Source organism: Charadrius vociferus, unplaced genomic scaffold (genome assembly GCF_000708025.1).
Source record: "Charadrius vociferus isolate BGI_N301 unplaced genomic scaffold, ASM70802v2 scaffold92, whole genome shotgun sequence".
Lineage (NCBI taxonomy): Eukaryota > Metazoa > Chordata > Aves > Charadriiformes > Charadriidae > Charadrius > Charadrius vociferus.
Window position 1 is genome coordinate 4,929,808 of NW_009647874.1, and position 25,449 is coordinate 4,955,256.

A 25,449-nucleotide genomic window follows, 5' to 3' on the forward strand; every position below is an offset into this window, starting at 1 on the left:
AAAAGTACCTTTCTAAACAAAATATTGCCCAACTACTCTTTAAAAAATGCAAAAAATTAGCCCTTTCAATTAACATAGTATGTGAAACCAGCTTTCATTTCTTATCGCCAGCTGATGTAGGTCCAGTATAAAAGTTATGTTTATCATTGTAACATCTGTAATGTGACTTTCAACATGTGAGATGGTAACAGCTAATTCTGACTGATGTATGTAGACTGTTTTATTTTTCCCTTTTCATTTGCAGGTACTTGTTTCACAGTGGCAATCCGGAGCATCCAGGAGACATACTTCTAAACACAACTGTGGAAGTTTTGCCTTTTCAGGTATGAATTCATTGATTGGTGTCTTTTCTATTAGGATAGAAGCAAAACCTTGTAATTGTATTTACTTTTTTAAAAGGGTGAGGGAGACATGAATGCTTCATTTTTTAACTGTGGGATCTTGATGCTCTGATGCTCTCATACTTCTTTTTTTAGTTGGTTCTATTAACAGAAAACTATTGCAACTATTCAGATGGTTCATTCAGTGTGTAGTCTGTTACAAGTGCTGTTAGTAATTTGGAGGTGAACAAGCACATTTGCTTCCAATTCAGTACTACTATTTAAAATAAAAAAATAACCCATCTTCCATCTCCTGTGTATTTTGGAAAATGGGAAAGCTAAGTCAGTCTGCTTTTTGACTTAGTAAAAAAAGTTTGGTTCAGGAATTGACACACATCCAAACCTTGATAGATACTGAAATATCTGGACTCTTAACCTAATGTGTTCCTTTCTCCTGATGACTGATTTATTCCCCCCCCCCCAAATCAGTCTGAATGTTATCTCAGGAGGGCACTACACTATCTAAAGTCTATTCTTGCTTGAAGCCAGGTGGTATGGGTTCTTTTTCTTCAACTAGATATGATAGCTAACCGTTTATATCAGAAAACTCTGTCAGAAGATCAAGATAAAACTTCAGCCAAGTTTATTTTATTTAATATTAAAATAGCAAAGTATTTCTGTCTTTTCGCATACATCTGGTGTAGGTACCTTTGAAATCTGTGCCTAAGTTACCATGTGATTAATCTCTTTGCTCCCTCTCTCTCTCTCTTTGCTCCCTCTCTCTCTCTCTTTGCTCCCTCTCTCTCTCTCTTTGCTCCCTCTCTCTCTCTCTTTGCTCCCTCTCTCTCTCTCTTTGCTCCCTCTCTCTCTCTCTTTGCTCCCTCTCTCTCTCTCTTTGCTCACTCTCTCTCTCTCTTTGCTCCCTCTCTCTCTCTCTTTGCTCCCTCTCTCTCTCTTTCCTTAAAAAAAAAAAAAAAGGTAAGTGATCATGGAGGAGTTCACTTCTTCATTCTTGCTGTCTGCCTTCCTGGGAGCAAGCAAAAATAGGACTTTCTGACCACTTTCACCCCTAAAAAGAAGTTTTATCAGTTTGATTCTAATTATACAACATGATATGTGGGATACCATATCTTAAGATTTGTGGGTTTTCTTTCTCAAGACTTTGGGAAATATATTCAACCACAAAAACAGCAGCAGCCCTTACTTCATCTAGGCCCAAGATACCAAAAGAATGCACAAGATAATGAGAAAAAATGTGCATCAAGCATCTCTTTTAGCTACACTTGGCTGTGAAATGTCCCTCAAACTGGAGCATCGCTTAAGGAATAATGCTACTGAGTTTCCATTGCTATCGACACAATTTGTGGAAAGGTAAACAGGAAATTCTGCATCTGACCCGTTCCTAAGCCATTGGCGTCAGCAGAAAATGTCACCAATAAGAGGACAGCAGCTGCAGAATGATAGGTGCTGTCCTGAGGGAGCGATTTCTTCACTGTGGACTTCAGTAGAGCTGGAAGCCCATTTGGGTACTTTGACCCTAATCCTCCCTAAGCAGAATTCAGAAAAACAAAAAACAACTCTTAGAAACCACAGTGCCCCCAGACTGGATTTGTCTGGGACTCAAGCAACACAATCAAAAAAACCCAACCAACCAAAAAACCAACCCAACACCACCCCCCCAAAAAACCAAAACAAACCACCCCAAACTAAAAAGACCCACCAGTTTTTCAGCAGCCTCCTTTAAAAGTAGGAATTAATAAAACAAAACAAAAAAGCCGTTGGATTTAATCTCCTGTTTTGTCAAGCATTTTGAATTAATTCCTAAGAAATTCTTAGAGTGGGTCTTTTAGTATTGAATCATGTGATTCCGGTTGTAATTTTCCAGCTGTTTTTGAAGCTCTGGTCTACAATCTCATTTTCCCCTGCTCATTAAAGAAACTTATTGATACCTATCCTTTTTTAGTGAAGCAGTGATAATTGCAAAATTTCCCTCACTGGTCTGATGGCTTTTCATCTCGCCCAAATTCTTACATCAAAAAGTAAGCTGTAAGTTTCAATTTTCCTGAGAGAAATCTCTGGTTCAACCATAGAAAAAGAAAGCAAGATCCTGCCTTTGCTTTTCTTTTACTGTGTACGCCGGTATCTGCTATGTATTCTGTTCACGTGGCAGTTAACATGCAAGTTACGTGAGGCACTTAGAGTACTTCTTTTTTCTACTTTGAAGCCACATACTGTTTAGTTCTGGAACGCTGCTGCTTTTTCTTTGGTTTTTGGTTTGGTTTTTTTTTTTTTGTGTTGGCTTGTCTAAGACTAAGTTGTTTAAACTACTCTAGGCTGGTTCATAATTATTTAGAAAAGATGGATGCTGAATACATTAACAAGAGTGCACACACATTTGTCTTTCTCTGGCAAAGTCGTATGTCAAAACAGATGATCTCATTTGTGCTTTGTTGTTCTAGAATGAAGAACTGGTATTAAGCAAAGAAACCAAAGACAAACGCTTAGAGGATGGTTACTTCAGGATAGGTATGTCACAGGGGAAAGAAATATGTATTGTTACTATTACAACAGTTAAGACACTTTCATTAAAGCCAAAATGAACCTAAAACCGAGTTTTGATCGTTCATTTTTGGGTATGTGACCTTGTAAGCTTTACTTAATATTGTTTCCAATATTTTTTTTCTGAGACTGATGTAGTTAACAAAGATCTATTGTGACTCTTAGTTGTAGTGCAGCTACATCCAACTTCTCTGCCGGGATCGATCACCTAGATTATTGGGGAGGCATTTCCAGGTTGTGTAGTACCACCTCTTCTCTCCTGTGACTGCACCAGTGCCTCTGTGTGAGCCGCATGCTTGGCCTGGATTTGAACCCACCCTACAGACAATTCGCTGTCTCGTCATGGGATGAGATTGGCATTTCCATAGCCAAGCGGCTGCTGGGGAAGGTGCCAGGATACCTGTTGTCAAGGAAGAGAAATTTTACGTGTAGATCATACTTAGCTTGCTGGACATATGTTGGGCATCCCTGTTATAATGAAAGCAAGTGGGTTTTCTCTTAATGAACTGCAGTTGCTATGTATATGTTTTAAGTGTAAAGGCTTTTAAATTGGATTCTTATTCATGCTAATATAATCGAAGATCCTTTAAATAGGAATAGATTAAGCAGAAATTACATCCCTTGTCCCTAATGCTCCTTGAAAACTCATAAGCCAGGGGCTCCATGTCTAATTCCATGATATTAAGTGAAAATCTGTGCCAAATCTTCCCAGAGGTTGAGGTGCTCATACCCTTAGACAGTTCCAAAGCTTTTATTCTTACATGTAATCCTGTTCAGATCAGTGTGCTCTGATGATGCACTCTATCTTGTTTGCTGCTGCAAAACTGAATTTGATATAAAAAATCACTGGCTATCTTTTGTACCCGTCAACCCTACAGCCACCAGCAATGGGTTTCACCTGTGAATTGTGATACTACAGATACATTTTTCTGGACACAGATTTTTGTACTTTAGTTCATTGAACAGGAGTTAATTGAGGATAAACTTTTGCTTCTTTTGCAGGGAAATTTGAAAACGGTGTAGCTGAAGGAATGGTTGACCCCAGCCTAAACCCCATTTCATCATTCCGGCTTTCAGTGATACAAAATTCAGCAGTCTGGGCAATTCTGAATGAGGTGAGAGGTGGTATAACCTTTTAAAAATAAAACTGGCAAATGTGAGATTTCTTCATTCTGTCAGTGTGTTGAAGCTCAAAATTTTGGCTAATGCTGAAAACAGTTACCTCTTATTACTGAGAAATATAACACCCTAAAACGTGACTCTTTTTTATTATTCTCTATTTCAGATTCATATTAAAAAGATTACAAACTGATCATGGAAATCTCCTTTAGAGGAAAAAGAAAGAATCCTTGAAAACTTTTCCTATAAATTCTGACATCCTTAGCAAGTCACGAGTTGAAAATACTGAGCATGCACCTTATTCCAAATTTCTTTCATTTTCACTTGAACTCTACCTCTTGTGAAATCTACTGTAGATGAGAAGATTGTATTGACCCCTTCTTATCTGATCCATCCAGAAACTGACGCTCCACACTGATAATGTTCGTCTGAGGCCTAAGTTGCCCTCCACTTTAATGTGACTTTACCATCTTACGGTTACCGAACCCTGCTACGCTTAACCTGTACTATTTTGATAGTATAGTAATATAGAGAAGTTGTACATATTGTTACATTCCTTGAAGAAGAAAAAAAATATAATTATTGTTAAATATGTTTTATGAAGGGGGTACTTTCGGAGTTCCATTTATTTTCTATAACAAGAACCCTCTTTTATAGACTGTCAGGGATATATATTAAAAATGTTAGGGATATTTAATTTATTGAAATAATTTGAAAAGTACATATTTTTATGCAGTAAAATTTTAAATTGATATAGGTTTTTTTATGAATTCTCTAGTTTAAGTTATCTTTCTACATTTTTTCTTTGGAGATGCAAACATAAATTAATACCATATTTCAAATATACTGCCATGTTTAAAAAAAACGAGATTAAGTTTCTAAATTATGTGGTTTTGTATGCAGAATCTGAATGATGTTCAGAGGCATTACAGAGTTCTGAAGAGCATTATTCTTTGCGGCTATGAAATTCTACTATGTATAGTTTGTAGCCACATAAAAAGCATGTTGAAATGTCTTGTTTCATATTATGAACTAAATCTGCAGCGATTTTAGATTGAATCCATTGCATTTTAGAAAAATTTTTTCGATTCCAAACAGTTCTTTCTAAAAATCTTTGTAGACATTTCCTAGCCTGGACGGATTCATTTTCTGTACCAAAAAAAAAATCATTCTCCAGCTTTGCTTTGGAGTGACAGAGGTTACCTTTTATCAAAAGAATTAATAGTAATTAGATATATTTGATCTACAGAGGTCTCCCTTTAAAAAGTTGTGTTACTGCAGTGTTTATTTTAGATACAGTACAGTGAGTAGTTACCTTTATTTTTATTTTCTTCCATTGTTCAAGAACAAGGTTTCAGTTGGACTCCTTTATTGATCAGTGTAGTAACTCGCACTAACCTTTAATAGGAACTGAATTTGGCCTCAGTTTAGTACCCGCCTTTTCATTTCAAGGGAAACAACAGTGATCTTAAATGAGTCAGAAATTCGGTCAGGAACAGAAAGTGGTTTGGATTAAATGTGGAGCAGAATTGTTGCAGTACTAATGCTGCAGCTGCTCTTAAGAGTCCTTCTACTTAGGTGCTTATGTGTAAGGACACAGGCATGGGAAGATTTAAGTTACCCAGTCAGAAATGGTCAGGAGGAAAATTTCTCTCTTTAATAGGAACAAAGTGCCTGATTGACACTGGAGGGAGGCAACTACCCTGGCTTGGGGATTCTCAGCTGTGCTATGAAGTGAACTCCCACAACAGACATCTCAAAAGCTGGCCCAGTTTTCCCTGCAGAAAAAACCCTCCGTTTATCCACAACATCTTTGTGGTCAGGGCACAGATGTGCAAAACCTGGTGTGGGATCCCTGATCTCCAGCAGGGATCTTGAATGCATACCTCCAGCATGAAAGCCCAACTAATAGATTTGGTCTCTTTTTCATGACACATTTATGAGGAGAAGGAGCTTAAACCTGACTCTCCAGCACTGCAAGCCATCACCACTGGGATATAGAGTCAGTGTGTCTTTTTTTCTGCCTTGTTGGAAAATGGTGTCATAGCTTTGACAGCTCAGCGATATTCAAGTTTAAGAGCTTAACTACTTCTACAGACCATAGTCATTTTGTTTTAGCTGTGTTGTCTGTGGACGCAGGGAAGACAAGATTTGTATATAGAGATAAGACCTTCTGTTTAGACTGACTGGCATAAGTTGAAGAAAAGTAGAAAGTTACCAGGCAGCCCTTGGTTGGTTTTTTTTTTCCTTATTGCATCAGATGGTGTAAATAAAATGTTACTTGGAAAGCTCCTCTTGCCCATAGAGACTGTGGGCATAACCGAAGCACTGGTCTCATAAATGAAGTTTATTCTTGGATTTAGGAACATGGATGAATAGGCTCAGAATCCTGTGTGAATCTAGCCTATTGTGGTGCCGCAGCCCAGTTTATTACCTGTATAATACCATGCCATTACTTTATTGCCATGCAGTGGCTTTTTATCACATATTAGCTAGCAAAGGTCTAAGAAAGTATTTAGGTTTTCTTCTCAGCTGTGCCTGTGAATGAATTATGTAAGTAATGTAAACTATAGCTGTTTATTACAATTTGGATTGCAGAAGTATGTTAGATATTGCAGTTTCTTAATATAAGTAGTTTTGCTGACAGCGACTTTCATCTTTTTCCGTAAGTTCAAAAGTTTACTGGTACTGCTTATTGAAGAAAGCTGTGTGCTTACTCTCAAAGCATCACTGTTCCTGATGTTTCACAGTAGTTAAGCTGAATCATTGCTAATGTATCTAAATATATAGAAGCCTTACCATGTTGATTGCAGGACTCTGGTTAACAGTATATTTAGTTTCAACAACGTTGAGACAAAATTTGTCAAAGACCACAAATTAACTAGTGCTTGGTAAAATATGTGAGGTTTTTTTCTCAAGATTGTTGCATTTTTATTACATTGTACTAGCAGGAGTTGGAAGTACTCTAGGCTGCTTTAACACTTTACAGATCCTGAGTTTATATGCTCTCTAAATAAATGTGCGACATTAATACAAATTACATTTTGTAGATTCAGGTAAATTCAGACCTGATGTAATCAGTACTGCAAATTTGCTTGAAAAATTTGCTGCAATATAGGAAAAAGCAGCAAAAATATTTTCTACTTAATTGTCTCTGCAGACAGCAGTTTGGGGCTTTCTACCTTTCAAATTCCAATCCCTGAGTCAGGCTAGCATGGTGCATGCCTCCTTCCTGGAATCATGGTGAAATAAGACTGCTTTGGCTGTTTGGCTCCACAGTCATCTGCTTGGGCACTGTTTGTGACTGGGTATACTCCAGAGCTTGTGTCTTTTATACGTCTCAGCCATAAGTTACAGTATTAACACAAGAGTTCCTCTCGGCATCTTAAAACTTATTACCTGATTTTGGGGAGTTTCTTCCTACATGTATTTAATTTCAAGTTAGTATTGTTGCGGCCTTAAAAATCCCCTCTAGGCCACTGAATCTTATAGGAATCAAATAATGGAAAGTGTTTCAAAATAAACTGTGTTATCGTGTGATCCTATTAGCTCCTTCTGATGCTGTTAAAGATTCAGAAAAGACAACTTCTGTGAAACCAAAGGCATTACCAGAAACCTTCATTATCTGGGCAAATTATTCTTAACTTCTTGTACTGGATGCCAAACAGACCGGCTGATATGAGCACTGACTTTTCTGAGCCAGTGTTGCTCTGGACCAAGGAAATACAAGAGCGTCAGTATAATCTTGCTTCGCTCATTCAGTGGGTAGTCCTACTGGAAACTTTGTAAATAATGTGAACAGGATGTGATCCCAAATTAGCACTTTTTATTTTTTTAATGAGAGTGTTTCTAAAGCACTGTATATGGCTTTGCACTTTTGCAGGCATCTCAACCATTTATTTGGCTTCATAGAAAATATTCCTATAGATACATCTGTTTTTTCTTAACTGAAAGATGGCTTAGAAAAATTCAAACAGATAAACATGATTTGTGGACCAATAAAAGACTGGACTTTTCTGTCATATGACTGCTTGCCTAGCTGTTTTCAAAAGCAGTTTTTAAATACCTTGAGTCAGTTTAGAGCAAAGCCATTTATACTTTGCCCATGTGATACAAGATTCCTTACATGGGCTGGAGTGCCATTAGTCTCTGGCAAAATTGAACAACCGTGTTAATATTTTTCCTTCATTTTTTTCCAATTATATTATAATTTCAGTAATCTCTGTTTTTTCCTGAAAATATTTGCTCCAAATGAAGTATTGTAGTAATTTGTAGTTTGCTTCCAACTTGGAAAATATTATTTTAGTTGGGGGGCGAGGGAGGGAATTAAATATCTTCAAACCTTGCTCCCCTGAAATAACTTAACCTTAGGTTCTATATTTGTTTTTATGAGGAAGGATGTATTCTGAAAAAGCTAAAGTAACTGTAATAGAAAGGGAAAAAACCCATGGTTTTAAATCATCTTTACAATCACCAGCATAATGCTGAGAAGCTATTAAACAACTGGTGTTTTCAGGCTAGCATTGATTGCTGATGTAGAAAACATGCCCCACACAGAACTGGTGAATTAGTCTTTGAGAGTGTCACTTTTCTGACCTTAGTGGTCTCTTAAGGGTGTTGCTGATTTCTGCTCTGAGCACCTAGAACTTAAGGTAGCCTAGTTTTGAGAATGGCAAAGCCTTCTTTCAAGGGGACAAACTTTGATGTCTCTAAAGGGAAGGTACGCAGGCCCTGAGCCCTTCATTGATTTCAAGGGTATCGCACCATAGGGCACTAAATATGAAGTATTTTTACTGTTGAACTGAAGTGGGTGATCACTGGTGCTAGGATTCCTGTTAGGGAAAAGGTGTATAGTTAGGCTGCAGCTGCCTGCAGGACAGGAGCTCGTGCTGTGAGCCAGGGTGGGAGTGGGTCCTGACTGGAATCCTTCACCTTCTGTGGATCAGCGGCTCAGTGTTTTCCTTGTTAAAAGGGGAACGTTGCTCAGTGTCTGCTGAGAAGGGAACATGATTCTCTTCAAGCCTTAACAGTGGCTGAAACACACAGTACTGTAAGATGCACTGCCAGCATATTTGGTATTTTAAGATAAATATAGTTTTTCCTTAGAGTCAAATTCTAGTATTGAAATATTAAGTCTTACTGTAACCAGTTTACTCGTGCATTGTTTTGGAAACTGAATCCTAGTGCTCATGTTTCATACTGAACACTCTGCTTCGGAAAGTTGTCATCTTGATTTCCCAGAAGGTATTGTTTGTGACAGTCAGTTTATACTCCTGCCTTGTGGACTTTACAGCTGCAGGCATTGCCACGAGCCCACCCTTGTAGCCAAACTAAACTTGTATTTTCCTTCCATGTTCATCAACCTGCCATGCGTAGTGGTGGATGTAACAATATCCACTGGACTTCTAGAGATTGGGTTTAAAAACTTGCTGCTATATTTGGAAACCTGATATGGGTCATGTTAATTGTGCCTTTCATCACTGTTTCTTCTGCGTGCCAGAGTTGTTCATGTATATTTGAAGTAGTCATTAAAATAAATCTGTTCTCAAGTTCTTTCATAAAAGGAGGGGACAGTTCTGTATCTAAAGCCAGTTGTTGCTTTACCATTGCAACAGAAGATCCCTACTTTCACACAGTCCCAAGGCAAGGTATTCCAGTATTATTCTTAAATAAAACTGCTTTTCAGTGTCACTTAAAACCCTCATAATTTAGAGCTTATGCCAGTATGTGCAAAATATCTGCAGTAAGAGTTATGCTAAATAGACTTGTTGCAGTTAAATTTAAGCTACAGAGATGGTCAAGTAACTTGTTTTTAGGAATGTACTGCAAAAGTGTTTGAACAAAATTGCTAACATGTTTACTGTTGTAAATATTTTAATAAAAAAGGACACTTCAAACTTTTTTACACAGTTATCTACAATAAAGAGAAATTTACAACCATTTACAAAATGTTCTTAACTTTTTCTTTACTGCCAAGACAGTTAAGATAAAACCAAAATAAACATTACATACATGAAGTCCTGGTTTTATTTCACTCTGTATTTATAAAAGGAACAAAGCATCTTGGTGAAGTTCCATCCACATGCTAACGAGATCAAATAGAGCATGATGAGAAGTGCGAAGGGATACAAAAGAATAGCTGTGTTCTTCAAAAAGGGCAATGCTGAAACAGAAGCAACAATGAAGCAAGTAAAAAGTAGTGCTCTTTCAAAAAAAAGTGCTTCATGGAGAATGGCCTCAGGGAAAGACAGCAAGAAAAAACAGTACAGCTCTGCCAGCCTCATGAGAGGGGCAGGTTTGGCATCTCTGCCCTACTGCTCCTACCATTATCACAGATGAAAGAGTATTTGAGTTAATTGGTACAGGCAATGCCCTGGGAAACTGTTTTACCTAAAGCTATGGTCTTAAATTCGCTACAGAATTTGAAGTAGATTTACAGAGGAACAAGAAAAACAACTTGTGGTGCTGCAGGTCTAATACAAGAAGGGAAGTGGGCATGGTGAAGAATATAAGTTCTTTGGTTGAGATGTCCACCCAGCTAGAAAAATGGATTGGTAGGTTTTTATCAAATTTCTTTTACCATGAAGAAAGAATTACTTCAACACCCAGCTAAGCCTCTGCTTTACAAATTTAAATAGACTGAAATCATGCTCTTGGTTTTTAGTCAAGTAGAAAAGAAGTTGCCATTACTTACCACTGTATCCTAGGAATGTCACATAGATGTAATAGCCGATTGCAATCAGCCATAATGTATTCCCAACAAAATACCCAATGACAGAATCAGATATGATGACATCTGAAAGAGACAACTGCTTTCAGCTGTTTTGATAGAGCATGATTTTGAAGCAGAGAGCACAAAATATTCTACTTACAATTGATGAAAAACAGCTGGATAAAATGCAAAATGACTAGAAGTGGATAGAAAGCATTCAGATGAACATCAAAGGCATATCCCCACTCCACATCATAGTCTCTGTTCTGCTGCTTTACCAAGTACTTATTGGAAATGAACCTACATGAAAAGATATTGGAGAATGTTGTTAATGTGAATCTATAAAGCTGACTGACAAAAATGTTGGCGTGAGATAGTAAACCATTTAGGATCCTAACTCTCTACCCCAACGAAGTATCTGATAGAAAAATACACAAGAATTATGCAGGCCAGGCTATTAAAACTATAATTACATGCTTTGCATTCACCGGGCAGCTGAAATACACTGCCGATAATACAGAAATGTAACTTTTTTTTCCTTAAATAGATTAGTGCTACAATTTATCAACACAGTTACAAATTCTCAGGCAGTGTGCCACTTTGTTTGTACACACAGGGAGATGACTTAAGAAAAGTGTGTGTACATGCTCCGTACACCTCACACAGAGATGGTTTATTTCAGCTCTACAAAAATGGCACACTGCAAGGACCAGAGGAGGGCAGGCTACCACTCTTAAGATTCGTCTCATTAAAAAGAAGCGCTAACAGAATGCACGCTGCTTGGGGTTACAGACCACGGAACGAGTCTTGAGACTCTCTTTTCTTCAGGCTTTCTTCAGCTGACATCAGAAGATTTACCCCATTTAGAAGAGGAACAAGAAGCCAATACATGCTTAGAAATAAGAAGGTTAAGAGACCAGAGCTTTCATGGCAGTTTCCTCTGACATACTCTTTGTGCCAAGGGCAGGGTCAGAAAAAGGCAGAGCCTGGGTGCAAGGTGAAGCGAGGCAAGAAGGGGTTTAGGCTCATTAGGAATGCCAGAGGGCTTTTGAAAGAAAGGTGAGCCTGCACGGGAAGAAGGGACTTGAACCAAACTGGAGCCAAGCGACTGGTATTTAGGCCTGCAGGAAGCTGACTAAAGGACAGAGGAAAACCAGCAGATGTTGAAGTCTTTCTGGTTCAGAAGACCATATCCAGAGTCTGGAGGATGCGGGGAAGCATTACTATGTGCTCTTCCCCAAGCAATTAATGGGTTGCTGTCCCAGAGAGAAGAGATTAGATGGACCTTTCATCTACTAGCTGCAGCTCTTCTATGTGCCTCATCCTGAATTTTGCAATTGCAAGCGGGAGTTCCCAAGGTCACTGTTTGAAAGGAATCTCTCTCTTTTCCGATCGGCATCAGTTTAAGATGTCAGCTCCATTACTAAGAACTCTTTTAAGTGCCCTCGCTTCCTCAAGTTCTTAGTAAAATAAAAATTCTTCCTTCGGTGCCTTCCCCTTGCCACAGTGCAGAAACAATGACTTCCTGTTGTTTCATGGTTCCCTCGCTGGTGCAGGACACATTTATAATGTGCTGAGGCCTGGGTTATAAACTGACTCACTACTGCCTCTCCCCTCCTGTACGTCGCTGGACATTGCAGGGTAAAACTGGCAGTGACTATCACCAAAGCAACAAAGTCGACATGCATGAAACAGAACAGCCGTTGCTTGTAGTGGAAATAGCTAAAATCTTCAGCAAGAAGCATGGGCCAATTGTATATTGCTCTACCTAAACATAACCATCCTCAGGCTTCTCTTTACTTAAGCTGTTCTACCAAAATGTGAATGAAGAATTATTTTTTTTTTTAATCGCCACATTTTTATTTGGTATTATTGCTGAAGATTAACCGGCTCAAGAAGAAAGAAAACAAGCTGAAACATTCATCATAATCCAGAATTTTTAAACACTCATCTTCTGCAGGAAATAGTAAAGAAAAAGCAAAGTAACATTTCAAAACCATTACTACAATAGCACAAAACCTATAGTCAATACGTACTTTATAATTTTGCCCCAAACAGAGAAACAAGCATCTTGCAAACAGCAGAGGCCTATCCATGTCCGAACAGCAATACTGAGCTCAGTTTCAGGCATCACTACTTACCACATGAGAGTTGCAATCAGGAGGCCAACACCTACGCAGTCTATGAATACAACCCAAAGTAGCAGCTTTATTGTTTCAAAAAAACCCATATCCAGCACAAATCCAAATCCTACAGTGGACACTGAAAACAGAAAAAGATTACTAAAGCTACCTGTGGAAAAGAAAGCATGAGATTTTAAAACAATTGTTGAGTATACCGTTACAAAATCTCCAGTTTCCTTATTATTTTTGTCCCCGAAACTTTCAGTCCAACAGCTCTTTTCCCCCCCCTCCCCCCCAAATATTACGTATAATGCAATTATTCATAATATAATCTCTTTCACAGATCGGAGACACTCATCTGTACTTGGACTTATAACAATATAACAGCAAATTGTATTGCGCTGCTCAAACTATTTTTTTAAAATTCACACAGTGCTACAAAAGAACATTGTTTTATAAAAGCTCTGTGTTAACCCAAGCCACGCATGTGGTAATACATACTTTTATTTCAGAGTTAACAGTTTTGATATTACTAACAGCAATGTGCTACATAACAGAAGACTAAGATAATGCTTCTTACTGCATTTCCAATTTGATCTAAAAATTAGATGAGACACTTTTTTTATAGCTTAATTCTGCAATATACAGAATTTCACTAGGGCCTTTATTATAAAACCAGTATTTTATGTGTAATGTTCAGATAACCCAAACGTTCAGTATTTTTTAAGAAAATCATTACTGCGTGGCATGGGGTTTTACTACTGTCTGTAAAGTTACAGGGAACTACATAGCCTGAAATGCAATAGAAAATGACTTGCAAGAGAGAAATGAATTCAGGACTATTTGGTTTTAGTTACGCCTCCTCTGTTTTCTAATTCCCACATTAGCTTACAAAAGGTTAGGTCATTTTCCTGTATTGTACTTTGATTAAAAGATAATCCATATGGATTGGTCCTTTTTTTTTTTGGGTGCATGTGATTAGAAGGGCCACGAATGTTCATCCCTAAGTTTTCCTTCCCTCTCTTTTATGCTGCCTATTCCCCGCACTCACCGCAGAGCCAGATACTGAGAAGTACTAAGAAAGCGGGATCATCTCTCGCCCATTGGTCCTTTGTCTGTTTTCTGTAGTGAAAGTTCCTATAAACCCTCTGTGGCGAAGTGAATAGGTAAAGCATCTGCCAAAGAGCAAACTCAAAGTCCATCTGTCGGAAGTGGAAGAGCCTCCGCAGGTACTTGTAGCGTTTTGCCCCAGCAGTATGCCTCGCAGCATCTCTGGGGCTCAGCGCCCCGTTGCCCTGGCTCCGAGAATTAACCGAAGTGGTTGGCAGCATTTTGCTAAAGAAGGAATTTCAAAAGATACGTTTGGTTTTGGACATAACACGGTCGAAAAATAAAATCACGCGACGCAGGTCACATCTGCAACACTGAAGTTATAAAAAAAAAACCTGTGCACAAGTACAAACCATGACACACTCACAGGCGAGTTTCCTTTAATATTCCTCATGTTATATATCTTCTCCTAAACATCCAAAGGAAATATGGATAGCATCATAGCATACAAATTAGCACACACACAAAAACATTGAAAGACAGCATAAGAGACAGCCTGGATGAGGTCAAGAGCTTTAAAATGTGTTGTGTTTTAACTGTGGTAGGCAGCTAAGCACCAAACAGCCACCCGCTCACTCCCCCTACAATGGAATGGGAGAGAGAGCTAGAAGGGTAAAAGTGAGAAAGTTGTGGGTTCAGATAATGACAGTTTCATAGGTAAAGCAAAAGCTGCATGCACAAACGGAGTAGAATTAGGAATTCATCCACTACTTCCTATCAGCAGGTGAGTGTTCAGCCATTTCCAGGAAATCAGAGTTTCATCATGCACAATGGTTATTTGTGGAAACAAACATTGAACATCCCCCCCTTCCTCCTTCTCCCCGCTGTTTTTATTGCTGAGGATGATGTCATATGGTTTGGGATATCCCTTTGGTCAGCTGGGATCAACTGTTCCAGTTGTGTCCCCTCCCAGCTTCTTCTGTAGCCCCAGCCTACTTGTTGGCAGGGTAGTGTCAGAAGCAGAAAAGGTTTTGACGCTGTTCGAGCGCTGCTCAGCAATACCAAGGACATCCCTGTGTTATCAACACTGTTTTGGTCACAAATCCAAAACATAGCACCATTACCAGTCGCTATGAAGAAAATTAACTATTCCAGCACAAAATGGACACCAATCGCCTAAGTCAAATCTCTTCTCTGGTGCTCTTGAGCAAGAAATTCGGAATCAAATATAACACACGTGAACCACAGTTCAGTAAAGCACTGAAATCTCAATTACTCAAAACAAATTAGAAATTTGGTATCCGCAAAATAAGCAACTAACCTAAACAGAACTCAGCTGTACTGAAAGTTGGTTCACAGCCACCTCATACCTACCTCTTAAGAATTTCATGTGGAGTGCCGGGGCGCGGAGCGCGGCTCCGTGCGGGGAGCTGCGGCCTCCCACTGGCCAGAACCGGCCCTGGGGGAGAGAAGCTGGTGTTTCGTCCTCTTCAAGCCTGTTAATTGGTGTTTTAAGCAGGTTAAGAAATTGTAACTTCAGAAGAAAGCACAAGTTGCCGTACTATGGCAAAATCCCGAGTAAACTGCCTCTGAAGTGTTTTGATGCCTCTTTGACAAGTTGCAGAAACCCACTAAGTTTTTAATGCTTTGTTTTTCATCTAACAGGAAAACAAAAGCCCTAAGCAATGCTTGAGGGAAGGACACTGTAGGAGTTTGCAAATGACATTTTTTGCATGCAAAAGATCGATGGTAAGTGTGTTTTCTGCTGGCAGCCTGGATGCTTTCTGCCCTTTTCCCTGTTTTCTGAAGAAGACCACTTTAATTCAGTAAAACGGGTGTCATTAAGTAGAACAGGTCTTGCCTTTGAATTCCATTTAAAATACAAATGTTGTACATCATTCTCATGAAGAAAAAGTCATAGAGCAGATAGAGATAGAACAAGATAGAGAAAAAAAGCATATCTAATTGAATTAGGTTGAGCCTGTGACACCTAAATGAGTTAGGTATTTTTGCTTTTTTTTAGTAGAGTTTTAGTTTAAACAATACTAGTAGATCAGGTAGTTGTAGGGTATTTAGAAGCTAATTTTTGTCAACAAAGAACATTTAAGTGAAAAGGTGACCCATTAAAAGAGACTTCAACTGTTGAAGCAGGCTCTTGCATTCATCAGTTTTCCTGGAGCACTTGAATTAATGATAAAGAAAGGGTTTGGTTTTTTTTTATAGTGAGCTATCAAATATGTTAGTGAGAAGCCAGTTGTAAAAATGTAGTTAAATAAAGTTTCTCTAGTTGTGCTAGTTCCTTGTCTAGAAGTGTCTTGCTTGAGTTTCCATAACACTTAAAGTTTTTCTAAGCATGAGTAGTGCAGAGCTTGTTCTTATTTTTAGCCAATGTGATACATAATGAAGAATATACAACTGAAACTGTACTTAATTTTTTCTCTATTTTTGCTTAAGTCATAGCAGCTTTTTGTAGCTCTCCTATACAAAGTGTATTAATCCATAAAGTGACAAAGAGTGATTTCTGTGGACAGGAAAAAATACTAGGTATTTAATGCTTGAAATACCTATTTGACGTTGCAGTAGTTCTATATGTATCTCCAGATGATGGGCCTGTATTTCTGTAGATCACAGAATCACAGAATGGTCAGGGTTGGAAGGGACCTCTGGAGATCATCTAGTCCAACCCCCCCACCAGAGCAGGGTCACCTACAGCAGGTTGCACAGGACAGCGTCCAGGCGGGTTTTGAATGTCTCCAGAGTGGGAGACTCCACCACCTCTCTGGGCAGCCTGTTCCAATGAGATTGTTAAGTTTGATGCAGGAAGAGGCCTGGCTCTTGTATGATTCTATTTAACTGCTCCAAATTCTAAGGTGGAAGAATGATGTTTTTCTTGTCCTGTTAACTCTGTAAATTTCAGTAATCGTCCTCTGCCAAATTTGCTACTTGGTATAATGGTGAGGCTTAAAGAGTATTTAAAAACAAGTTAGACACTAAATGCAGAAGTAATTTACAATATGCTAAAATCATTAGGGATTTTACCTAGATGCTGTTTTCTTTGTAAGGAAATACAATCTCTTATGAGAGGAACAAACTTCAGTACACTTCAGATAGGAAAGTAGGAACAAGGTTTAAAGTAGAAGCTGCTTGGTTATTGGACAAGCTTGTGCCATCTTGCAGTTCAGCTCTTCACAAATTTTGCTGCAGTTCTGAACCCTGGAAGAGTGTTAGTTAATGGAGGTAAAAAATACCTCCTCAATCTAATATCTTAATATGGCTGTATTGCAATCTGTAACTGCCATCTTCAAGGCTGATTATCTAAATTCAGAAGAATTCTCCCAAGGTCAGAGTGTGTTTTTCTGGTGCACTAGGAAGGAGCTTGCAATTTAGCTTCAGTAAGTGCTGCACTGTAGCCGTTATTTTAGGTTTACTGCCATTTTTTTGCCTTCCATTAATTGCAACTGCCAAGAAGAAACTTGAAGATTTTACAAGCTGAATATTATGTCAGGTTTTACTGGTATTTTTTTTAGATACTTGTTGTATTTAAGTTGTCCCTGTCCTCACTGACATTTGCAGCGACTCGCACTTAGACCCAATCTGCATTTTCCTCCTTCGGCTTGTCAGTTAAGTTTGGGAAAATAGATCTAAGCAGATTTTCACTACCTTGTTTTCATGTGTTCTTTGCCATATCACTGTCCTGTTCTGTCATTTGTGGTGTTACGCTGTTTATTTCAGAATGCACAGGATGCTTATCACATAATTTTAATTTTGTGTGAGGGTTAAGATAATACAATGTCTGTTTCTTTGGAAGAACCCTATGACTTGTTGGCTACATCACTAATTTTCTTTAGAGTGACTTCTGCTTTATTCTGTGCTTTCTTCTGATGTTACAAAGTGCCAAGATAGCACAAGCACTCTAAAGTATTTCTTTTGCAAAATGTATGGTTTTAATATGTTGACTTCAATTTTCAGTTGGATACCAGGGCAAGATTCAGAGGAAGAAAGGGATACTGAAGTCCTTATGAAGAGACCCAGACATGGGAAATCAGGGCTCAGCGGCACTTTAAGCAAAACAGAGACTAAAGTAAGATGATTGTATCTGCTGCATCCTTTCATGCAGTGTTTTCCTGGAAGGTATCTACTCCTGAGTTTTCCGATCGATTGACCTGGATGTGCATTTAAATGTTTAAAAGGCAGCAAACATAAAACTGCAGGTTCTGGCCAAAATGGGTACTTGTCATGCACTTGCAATAAAATATGTAAAATCCAGAATAAACTGCAGAAGTTATCCTTCTGTTTTGAAGTGAAGTTGTCTTTTGTGGTTTTACTAATTCTGATCGTGTTTTAGTATTACAAATAGTAGAAGATATGGAACTGGGTGTTCACTTGTCTGGTATCCCAGATGATACCTCAGGATAGAGCGGTTTTCAGAGATGATGAGTTGGTTGTGGTTGTGAAATGCATGTGCAAGCTGCTTCCTCCCCAGTTGGTTTGTTACCCAATAAACCTGTACTAATAGATAGGAGTGGCAGTGCTTTTGCAGTGCCACATGTACAAGGATGGCCTCTCTTTCCTCCTGCTACAAATTCCTTTTAATATGATGACTGATGTATGTGGTCATTAGCACAATCTAGTCTTGTTAAACAACTAGATTAAAATTTGTTTACTCAAAGTGTGTCTTATTTATCTTTCGGACTTCTCATTGTGTTGTCACAAGTACAAGAGAACTATAGCATTATTCTAGGCAATGACTTGAAAGCTGTATGCTGGGATGTAGCTAATTATACATCTTTGGATGAGGGAGGAGAGAATTTCTCAGGCCAACAGTTAAGGAGACCACGGCTGCTCTTACTGTGTTCTAGAAGTATTTGCAAGAGTATCTAAATTCCTCTGAGATGACGCTGGATGGTCTTTCTGCATTATTTTCCCAGCAAGTGTATAAATACTAATCCAAAAATATGAACAAATGTGGGATGATGATCTGGACTTTATTGTGTTTATCAGAAGTCATGCTCCACAAATTTACTTTGTGACCATTTTTCTTGTTTTTTGCTTTGTCACTTCTCTCTAAATTATTTCGTTCCATATATGGGTGTAAAATATTCAAACTGCCATTCGTATTAATTTAAATTGTATCTAGTTTCTGCTATATACTTAAAACTAATCTAGATTTTTTTTGTGTTTAAGTCAAATTTTGTATAATTTTCTAAGCTATAAAACAGTTGCAGTGAAAAAGCAAAGAAATTGATAGATGGAGATACAATTAATGCTGTTTTGCTTTCCTTTGATCAAGGATGACTGTGGCAGATCTGTCTGCAGTATGACAGTGGTCTCTGAGACATAAATAACATCTATCAATTAGTGTCTAGTGCCCCACCTTGGTAAGGAAGCAAGATTAATGGGGGTGACAAACATTAAGTAGTAAACTGTGACTGTGGCCGATACTGGTTCTGTTTAAGGACTTGCTTCTGAAGAATATTTCTTTTTCCTTTCTTCAGTGTCTGTACCTCCTTCTCTGCCTTTTGAAGCCTTTAAGAAATAAATGGTAGTGGAACTCTTACATATGGAAACTCGAATAACTTCAGACAAGCTGATTAGAGACAAGATTAGGAAATAGTGAGAGGGGGGAGACTCACAGTAACTTCTTTTCTTGGCTAAAGCTTATAGCCATGTGGCTGATTTACATTTAGTCTGAACAGATGGATGCAATGCTTACTGTTGGTAAAATTTATGACTTCAGTGAATGAGTGCATGTTGATTATTTAATTCTCTCTGTCTTAAGCAACTGCTCTGTGACCAGTCAAAGTATGTTTGTATTCCCTGTATGTGTAGGATTTTATTTTTGCAATCATAAATCAACACCGATTTCACATTTTCATGTTCTGTTGATCATGTGAAAGCTAGTTCAGTTGCTGAAGTACTGTAAACATCCTTTGTTTTCCACAGCCTAGTTACCATATTATCTCTTTACTTACACTAAAATCATAAATTAATGTGATGTCTATAAGAATATTTACTTAGCATTCTAATTTCAAAGTATTACTTACAAGGCTTCTTCATGGGGAGAAAAAAAAAAAATTTAAAAAAGGGAGTAAAAATACATTTAAAGCCACTTGATGGGTAATTAAATGTCAGAGGGATGAGTGGGAACAATACCTGGTTTTGGCAGTCAAGGACTCTTCCATGGTCTGTCCTGCTGCAGGGGACTATAGGCTTAATGGTTCAGGTGATCTGTTCCTTTCTCAGCCGTAATCACTAAGCCTCAAGTCATGGTGCCACAGCAGCTCCTTTTGGAAAGGAGCAGACAGGTAACAGATCGTAGACAGGTAACTAGTTGAAGTTATTTTTAGTAATTGGTTTGACCAGTGGAGATCAAATGTTAAAATTAAATGCAGTGTTTGCTGTTGGACATTTAGGGGATTTAATAATTAATTTAACAAAATGCATGCATCTATTGATCCAATAGAATCTTAGTGTCAGAACTTCCTAATGATTCACTAAGCTATCTAGGACAGTATAAAAATACATATAATATGTATCAAAATACTGACTTGCTCGAGAGACTATCACTGTTCAATTCCAATATTGTGTATCATAATATTCTGTCTAAAAATGACTAATTATATAATTGCCTTGGGACTTTGAGCACTGTCCTACTTGAGAGCTATTAATGTTTCTTGTGTGAAAAATAATTTGTTTCATTAATGGAAAGCACTAAGTACTATAAATTTGTGTGTATGATTCCAGCTTTTTTCCTAATACACCAAATATTTTTATTTGAATATATTGATAGTTTATGTCTCATGCCGTGTGCTACACCGCTGGCTTTTATTTCAAAATACGTATTTCTAGTCTATGGTAGATTTTGCAAGATTGAACATGTAATCTATTTGAATTCGTGACATTGGCCTGCTGAGGACAAAAGGTTGAAATGGCACCAAAAGGCTCTTAAATGGTTTTAGAATCACAAATACATGCAGTGCTAATAATTTGTATTGAATAAGTACAGGACGTGGTTTGCAAAAACGTTTCACTGCTGCTCTAATTTCTCCCATTTGTGTTACGTGGTGGCAGAGTCAAAGGGTGTGGAATGCTGTTGAGATTCATGTCGCGGGCTGTGGCTCCGTCAGTGTTAGGACCTGTCTGCGTTACTACATCTAGTTTCATCAATTAACATGTTCTCTCCGTAGTCCAGTCCTGCAAACACGTTTGTGTTTACATAGCTGTAAACACATATTGCAGAACTACTGGCATGTTTATTACGATTAAAAATACGCCACAGTCATTTACTCTGGTTTGAAAATTCTTTAGGTCGTTAACTCTGTTCTTTCAAGTTAGTATGAAGTGATAAGCATATTGTTTAAGCAGAATCTGTTTAATAAATGCCCATGTGTACATATATTGAAAAGTGAGAGAAAGGGGTTGGTGTTTAACAAGTATGCATGCATTTATTTTTTAAATTATGCCTCTTAAAAAGAAAGACAAAGCATCTCTAAAAAAAACCAACCACCAAACCACAAACTTTTGAAAGCTTTTCTGCTTCCAGAATGTGTGCATTTGTATTACAAAGAGCTTCATTATTCACTAGTTGGCATAAGAAATTGGTTTGTATTCTGTCTTTGCTTTTAAGTTTCTGGGGAGTAGCAGGCTGAATGATATGCTTTTTTCAAAGCAAACTTTTAGAATAATATTATTTCAGTGGAAGCCTGGAACAAACTAGACTGACACCTTCTGCTCATAAGAAGAGCACTAAGTGAAATCATCTTCTAAAAATGCAGCCACAGGATGTAGGTGTTAAACAGTACCTCTTGTTTAAGCCTTTGGTTTGAAAACTTAGAAATACAGAACTGTAGCAGCTTTGTTGGCATGATGAATTTCACAAGTAGTCATGCTGCCTTAGCACTTGATACCTGGTCATTTAGAATATTTAAATATAACCCATTGTCTAAAGCTGAAGAGCATGACAGAGTTTGATTTCCATCATAAACTAGTTGACAGAATAGTAACCAGAAACCTAAAGATCTTTTCTCCTTTTTCTTTTTCCAAATGTACATGCTGAATTGTTTGTCTCTGGCACGGTTTTGCTGCAGGTATCTTCAGAAGATTATTAACTAGTTATTTCTGGAAGTGGTACACTCCGTGATGACTTGGTCGACTCGCTGTAGGAAAAAATTCAAGAAGCTGCTCTCTATGTTTACAGAAGTGGACTACGCTTTATTTTCAGGATTTACAGTAAATTGATTAATAACGTCCTTAAACATTGAAAGGGGAAGAAGCAACAAGATTAGCATTTTAATAGCTACTTAATGATGTCAGTAGCAGGTGATGTATTTTGAATAATAATGTATTTTAGTAGATAAACATTGAAATTATTTTTTAGATCAAGCTGAGGTTTGTTTGTCCTAATGAAAGCTTTCATGTGCCGTATTCTTGCTTTGTTTGTAGGTACTAATGGGCTGCAAAGAAATGGAAAGGTATCATTTCTTCAAGATTTTTAGTAACAGAGGAAATGATACAAGCGAATCTCTGTGACTTAGAACAAGAGATCCAAAATTATTTTTGCAATATTGCTACTATTACTTTGAAAGGAGCTAGGGAAAAAAATAGTGAATATAGAAATTCGTTTGTAATTCGTAAGTTCCAGTGATAAACTGTGCTACTGTAAAACTGTATTGTGTTGTCCCTCATTATCATGAAGGATGAGGAATGTGGAATTTTTCTGTCAATTTATGGCAGGAATTTTTAAAGGCTTTTTTGGTGGTGGAGGTTTTGAAGTCTTTCTGGTACATACGTCACAGAGGTCTAATATTTGTTTGATACTGTTTGTCTCAGGCTTTTGATTCTGTATCAGCCATACCTCTCTAGTGGCTATAGCAGGATGGTTTCTGGAAGTCTGGGTGAGACGAAATCTGTTATAGGTCGTCAGATTGCTAGCATTCTGGGGAAGATGAGAATAAATAGAAACTGGTTATCAGTTGTCTAAAATTTTGCATTGCTCAATATAAAGACAAGAGACTACATAAAGCTGTTTATCAGCTGAGACTGAACATCCAGTGAAGTGTCCCTTCCTGCTTTTTATCAGCAGTTAAGGTAAGAGAGTTTAACATCCTTCACCTAGTCTGACCTCCTGTGAAGGTAAAGTTTTTATGCTAGAAAAGGGCATTGACTCTGGAACAAGGCATAAAATGTAGTCTGTGTCTTCATTTGATCGCATATTTCAATAGCTAGTAATCCCTCTTTGAAAAATGCATGTCTTTTGTGATTAGAATTTGATTCAGCTTCAACTTACAGGAAAAGGGAAGGGGATGACTTTGCAAATGACGTCAATAGTATCTTGTATTTTCTTGCTGGGAATGCATGTAAAACTAAAAAAAAATACTCAATATCTTTTGATTAAATGCATGGATGATGTCCCAAAATCTTGTGCTATGCCTGTCCTCCCTCACAAATTTGTAATCTCCTTTTAAGAAAGAGATAAACCCCTGTTACAGGTTTGGGTGGGGTTTTTTTGGTTATCTATATATGGGTAAAATCCCCTCTTCTTTCTTTGTATGCTATTGATTGTGCTTCCAAGATGCATGTTACATTTTGTCAGGGTGTTAAGTTGGGATCTCGTGGTCAATTCCTTTTCCATTATGACCCTGATGCCTTTTTCAGAGCCAATAGTTTTTCAGTCTGCTCTTTTCCCAGTGTTCAAGGTTCAGCTTTGTATTCTTTTCCTGGATGTATAACCTGAGATTTGGCTATAAAATAATAATAATAATAATAATGAACAGTATGCATTATCAGCTGTTCCAGAACTCTTACGTGATGGCCCAGTTCTTTTGTTCACTATAGTGGCAGTTTTTGTGTTGTTCACAAATATGATCAGCAGTGAGTTTATACATGCTTCTACATCTCCGAGGAAAATGTTGAATAGTCTTCAACCTGGTAGTGGTTCCAGGGCAGCTTTCCAACTACTTCTTCTCAAATACAGCTCCCCTCTGACAGTTTTTGAGGTTAGTTACTTAGGTTTTCTTAATCAAACAAATCTGTAATCTTGCCAAAAAATGAGGAAAGTGAAAAACTGGCCTACCCTATCTGTTCCTACCCTGTTGGCTTTTCTCATTTATTTTTTTTTCCCCTGGATGACTCAAACTGCTTTGCCTGTGAATAACCTGGTTGTTTTCTGTCCCGTTACTCAATGCTGGTGCAACACAAGTGCCCTTCTGGTGTGTTGGGGTTCAGTGCTGTTTTGATTTACTGATGCTAAATGAGTATCAGTAGTAAACACCATTCTTCCAGGATCCTTGGTGGGGAGTTGTTTTTTAAAAGGTATTAGGGTTGATGATGATTAAACTTGTCATCAGCTACAAATAAGCTACAATGTGCTTCTTAACCCTGTCGAAATCTATTCAAACTGAAGGGTGCTAGTGACAGTGTCTACTTGCTTTCTAGCCTGTTCTAGCCAAGTATATTTAATATTTCTATGAGAGGATGCTTTAAACTTGCATAGCAGGCAGACGAAACTCCTATTTTCTGTCTCCTTTTTTTAAAAAAAAAGGTGATGTGGTTCATTAGCTTTGTGGTAAACTATGACCAAAGATAAATGTTAAAAATCACGTTTGACTAGGCATTGAAAGTAAGCTCTCCTGTATAAGTTCTGTGTGATTTTTTTTTTTTTTTTTTTTTTTGAAACGGAAGTGCTTGGATCGTTCCTGTCACACAGCTAAAAATGGAATTTCACCACTGACAGGTGGAAAGAAAAACGAAAAATTCAGGCTGCATCTCCTGGCTTCTCCCTCAACATGATCTGAATTTGGATGGCTTGAGCTGGCAGCTTCCAGCACTGGGGAACTGCAAGAGGCAAATTAAAATTCTTACAGTAGAGTGGTGCTGGGACTGACTCAACTTGGTAGTTGGCAGCGGTCCTCTGCAGATCACGCACAGTTGGCTGGAGGCACCCAGACAAGTGTGGCCATGTGTGTCTCACTAATTCCCCCCTTCAGCGTGTTCCCTGGGTGTGTGAGCCCCGTGGGAACCTCCTGGGAGTTCCCATGGGGCGGCTTGTGAGTAACCGGTCTGCTCCTTGGCGTTTGCACACCCTGTAAAAATAATAGAATGAGCCAGAGCTGGTTTGTGACCTCTTCTTGCGTTCTTTTAAATTACACTTAACATTGCTTGGGCAAGTTAAATCCCTCATTGATAGCAGCGCAGTATGGAAATTGGTTGAAAAGCAGAGCGCAGACTCCAGCTACATAGCTGGTTGAGCCAGCTATCAAGCAACTTCAAGGGTGGACAATCAGTAAGGATGAAGGGAGAAAACATGCTGACATTTTTATTAGAAAAGAATCTGGATTATTATTTGGCCCAAGTTTCATTGCTGCGATACGGGTGCTTCTCAAACCCGTGATGTTTTCTTTTTCGAAATCCCCAATTGCTGGCTGCAGGTGATGATACAAGAGCATCCCAGTTCCTGTATTTTTGGATCCTTTGGAGTGGGAGATGACAAAGAACGAAAAAGCAGGCTGCTCGGAGGCCGGAAGGCGAGCCTCGGGTAGCCGGAGCCTTGTTGAAAGCCGGTTCGTTT

General features: G+C 38.2%; 2 protein-coding genes and 1 long non-coding RNA gene across 3 annotated transcripts in view; 2 read left to right on the forward strand and 1 right to left on the reverse strand.

Moving 5' to 3' along the window:
• MGAT4A (mannosyl (alpha-1,3-)-glycoprotein beta-1,4-N-acetylglucosaminyltransferase, isozyme A) overlaps positions 1 to 5,102 on the forward strand; it is a 74,110-nt gene extending 69,008 nt beyond the window's left edge. The window contains 4 exon segments of the mRNA XM_009883094.1: positions 245 to 323; positions 2,780 to 2,846; positions 3,882 to 3,994; positions 4,165 to 5,102. Coding sequence (XP_009881396.1) covers positions 245 to 323; positions 2,780 to 2,846; positions 3,882 to 3,994; positions 4,165 to 4,191 — 286 coding nt within the window. The 3' untranslated portion in view covers positions 4,192 to 5,102.
• Positions 5,103 to 9,852: 4,750 nt separating this feature from the next.
• UNC50 (unc-50 homolog (C. elegans)) lies at positions 9,853 to 14,164 on the reverse strand. The gene is made up of 5 exons (XM_009883095.1): positions 13,885 to 14,164; positions 12,852 to 12,972; positions 10,871 to 11,010; positions 10,693 to 10,794; positions 9,853 to 10,161 (listed from the first exon to the last, which is right to left on the reverse strand). Exons 1-5 carry the CDS (start codon positions 14,162 to 14,164, stop codon positions 10,025 to 10,027), a joined length of 780 nt encoding a protein of 259 aa, XP_009881397.1. The 3' UTR covers positions 9,853 to 10,024.
• A 1,375-nt stretch (positions 14,165 to 15,539) lies between these two features.
• Positions 15,540 to 18,167, forward strand: LOC104284729. Its single transcript, XR_717896.1, has 2 exons — positions 15,540 to 15,632; positions 17,853 to 18,167. It is a non-coding gene; the product is annotated as an uncharacterized LOC104284729 (long non-coding RNA).
• Positions 18,168 to 25,449: the final 7,282 nt, after the last annotated feature.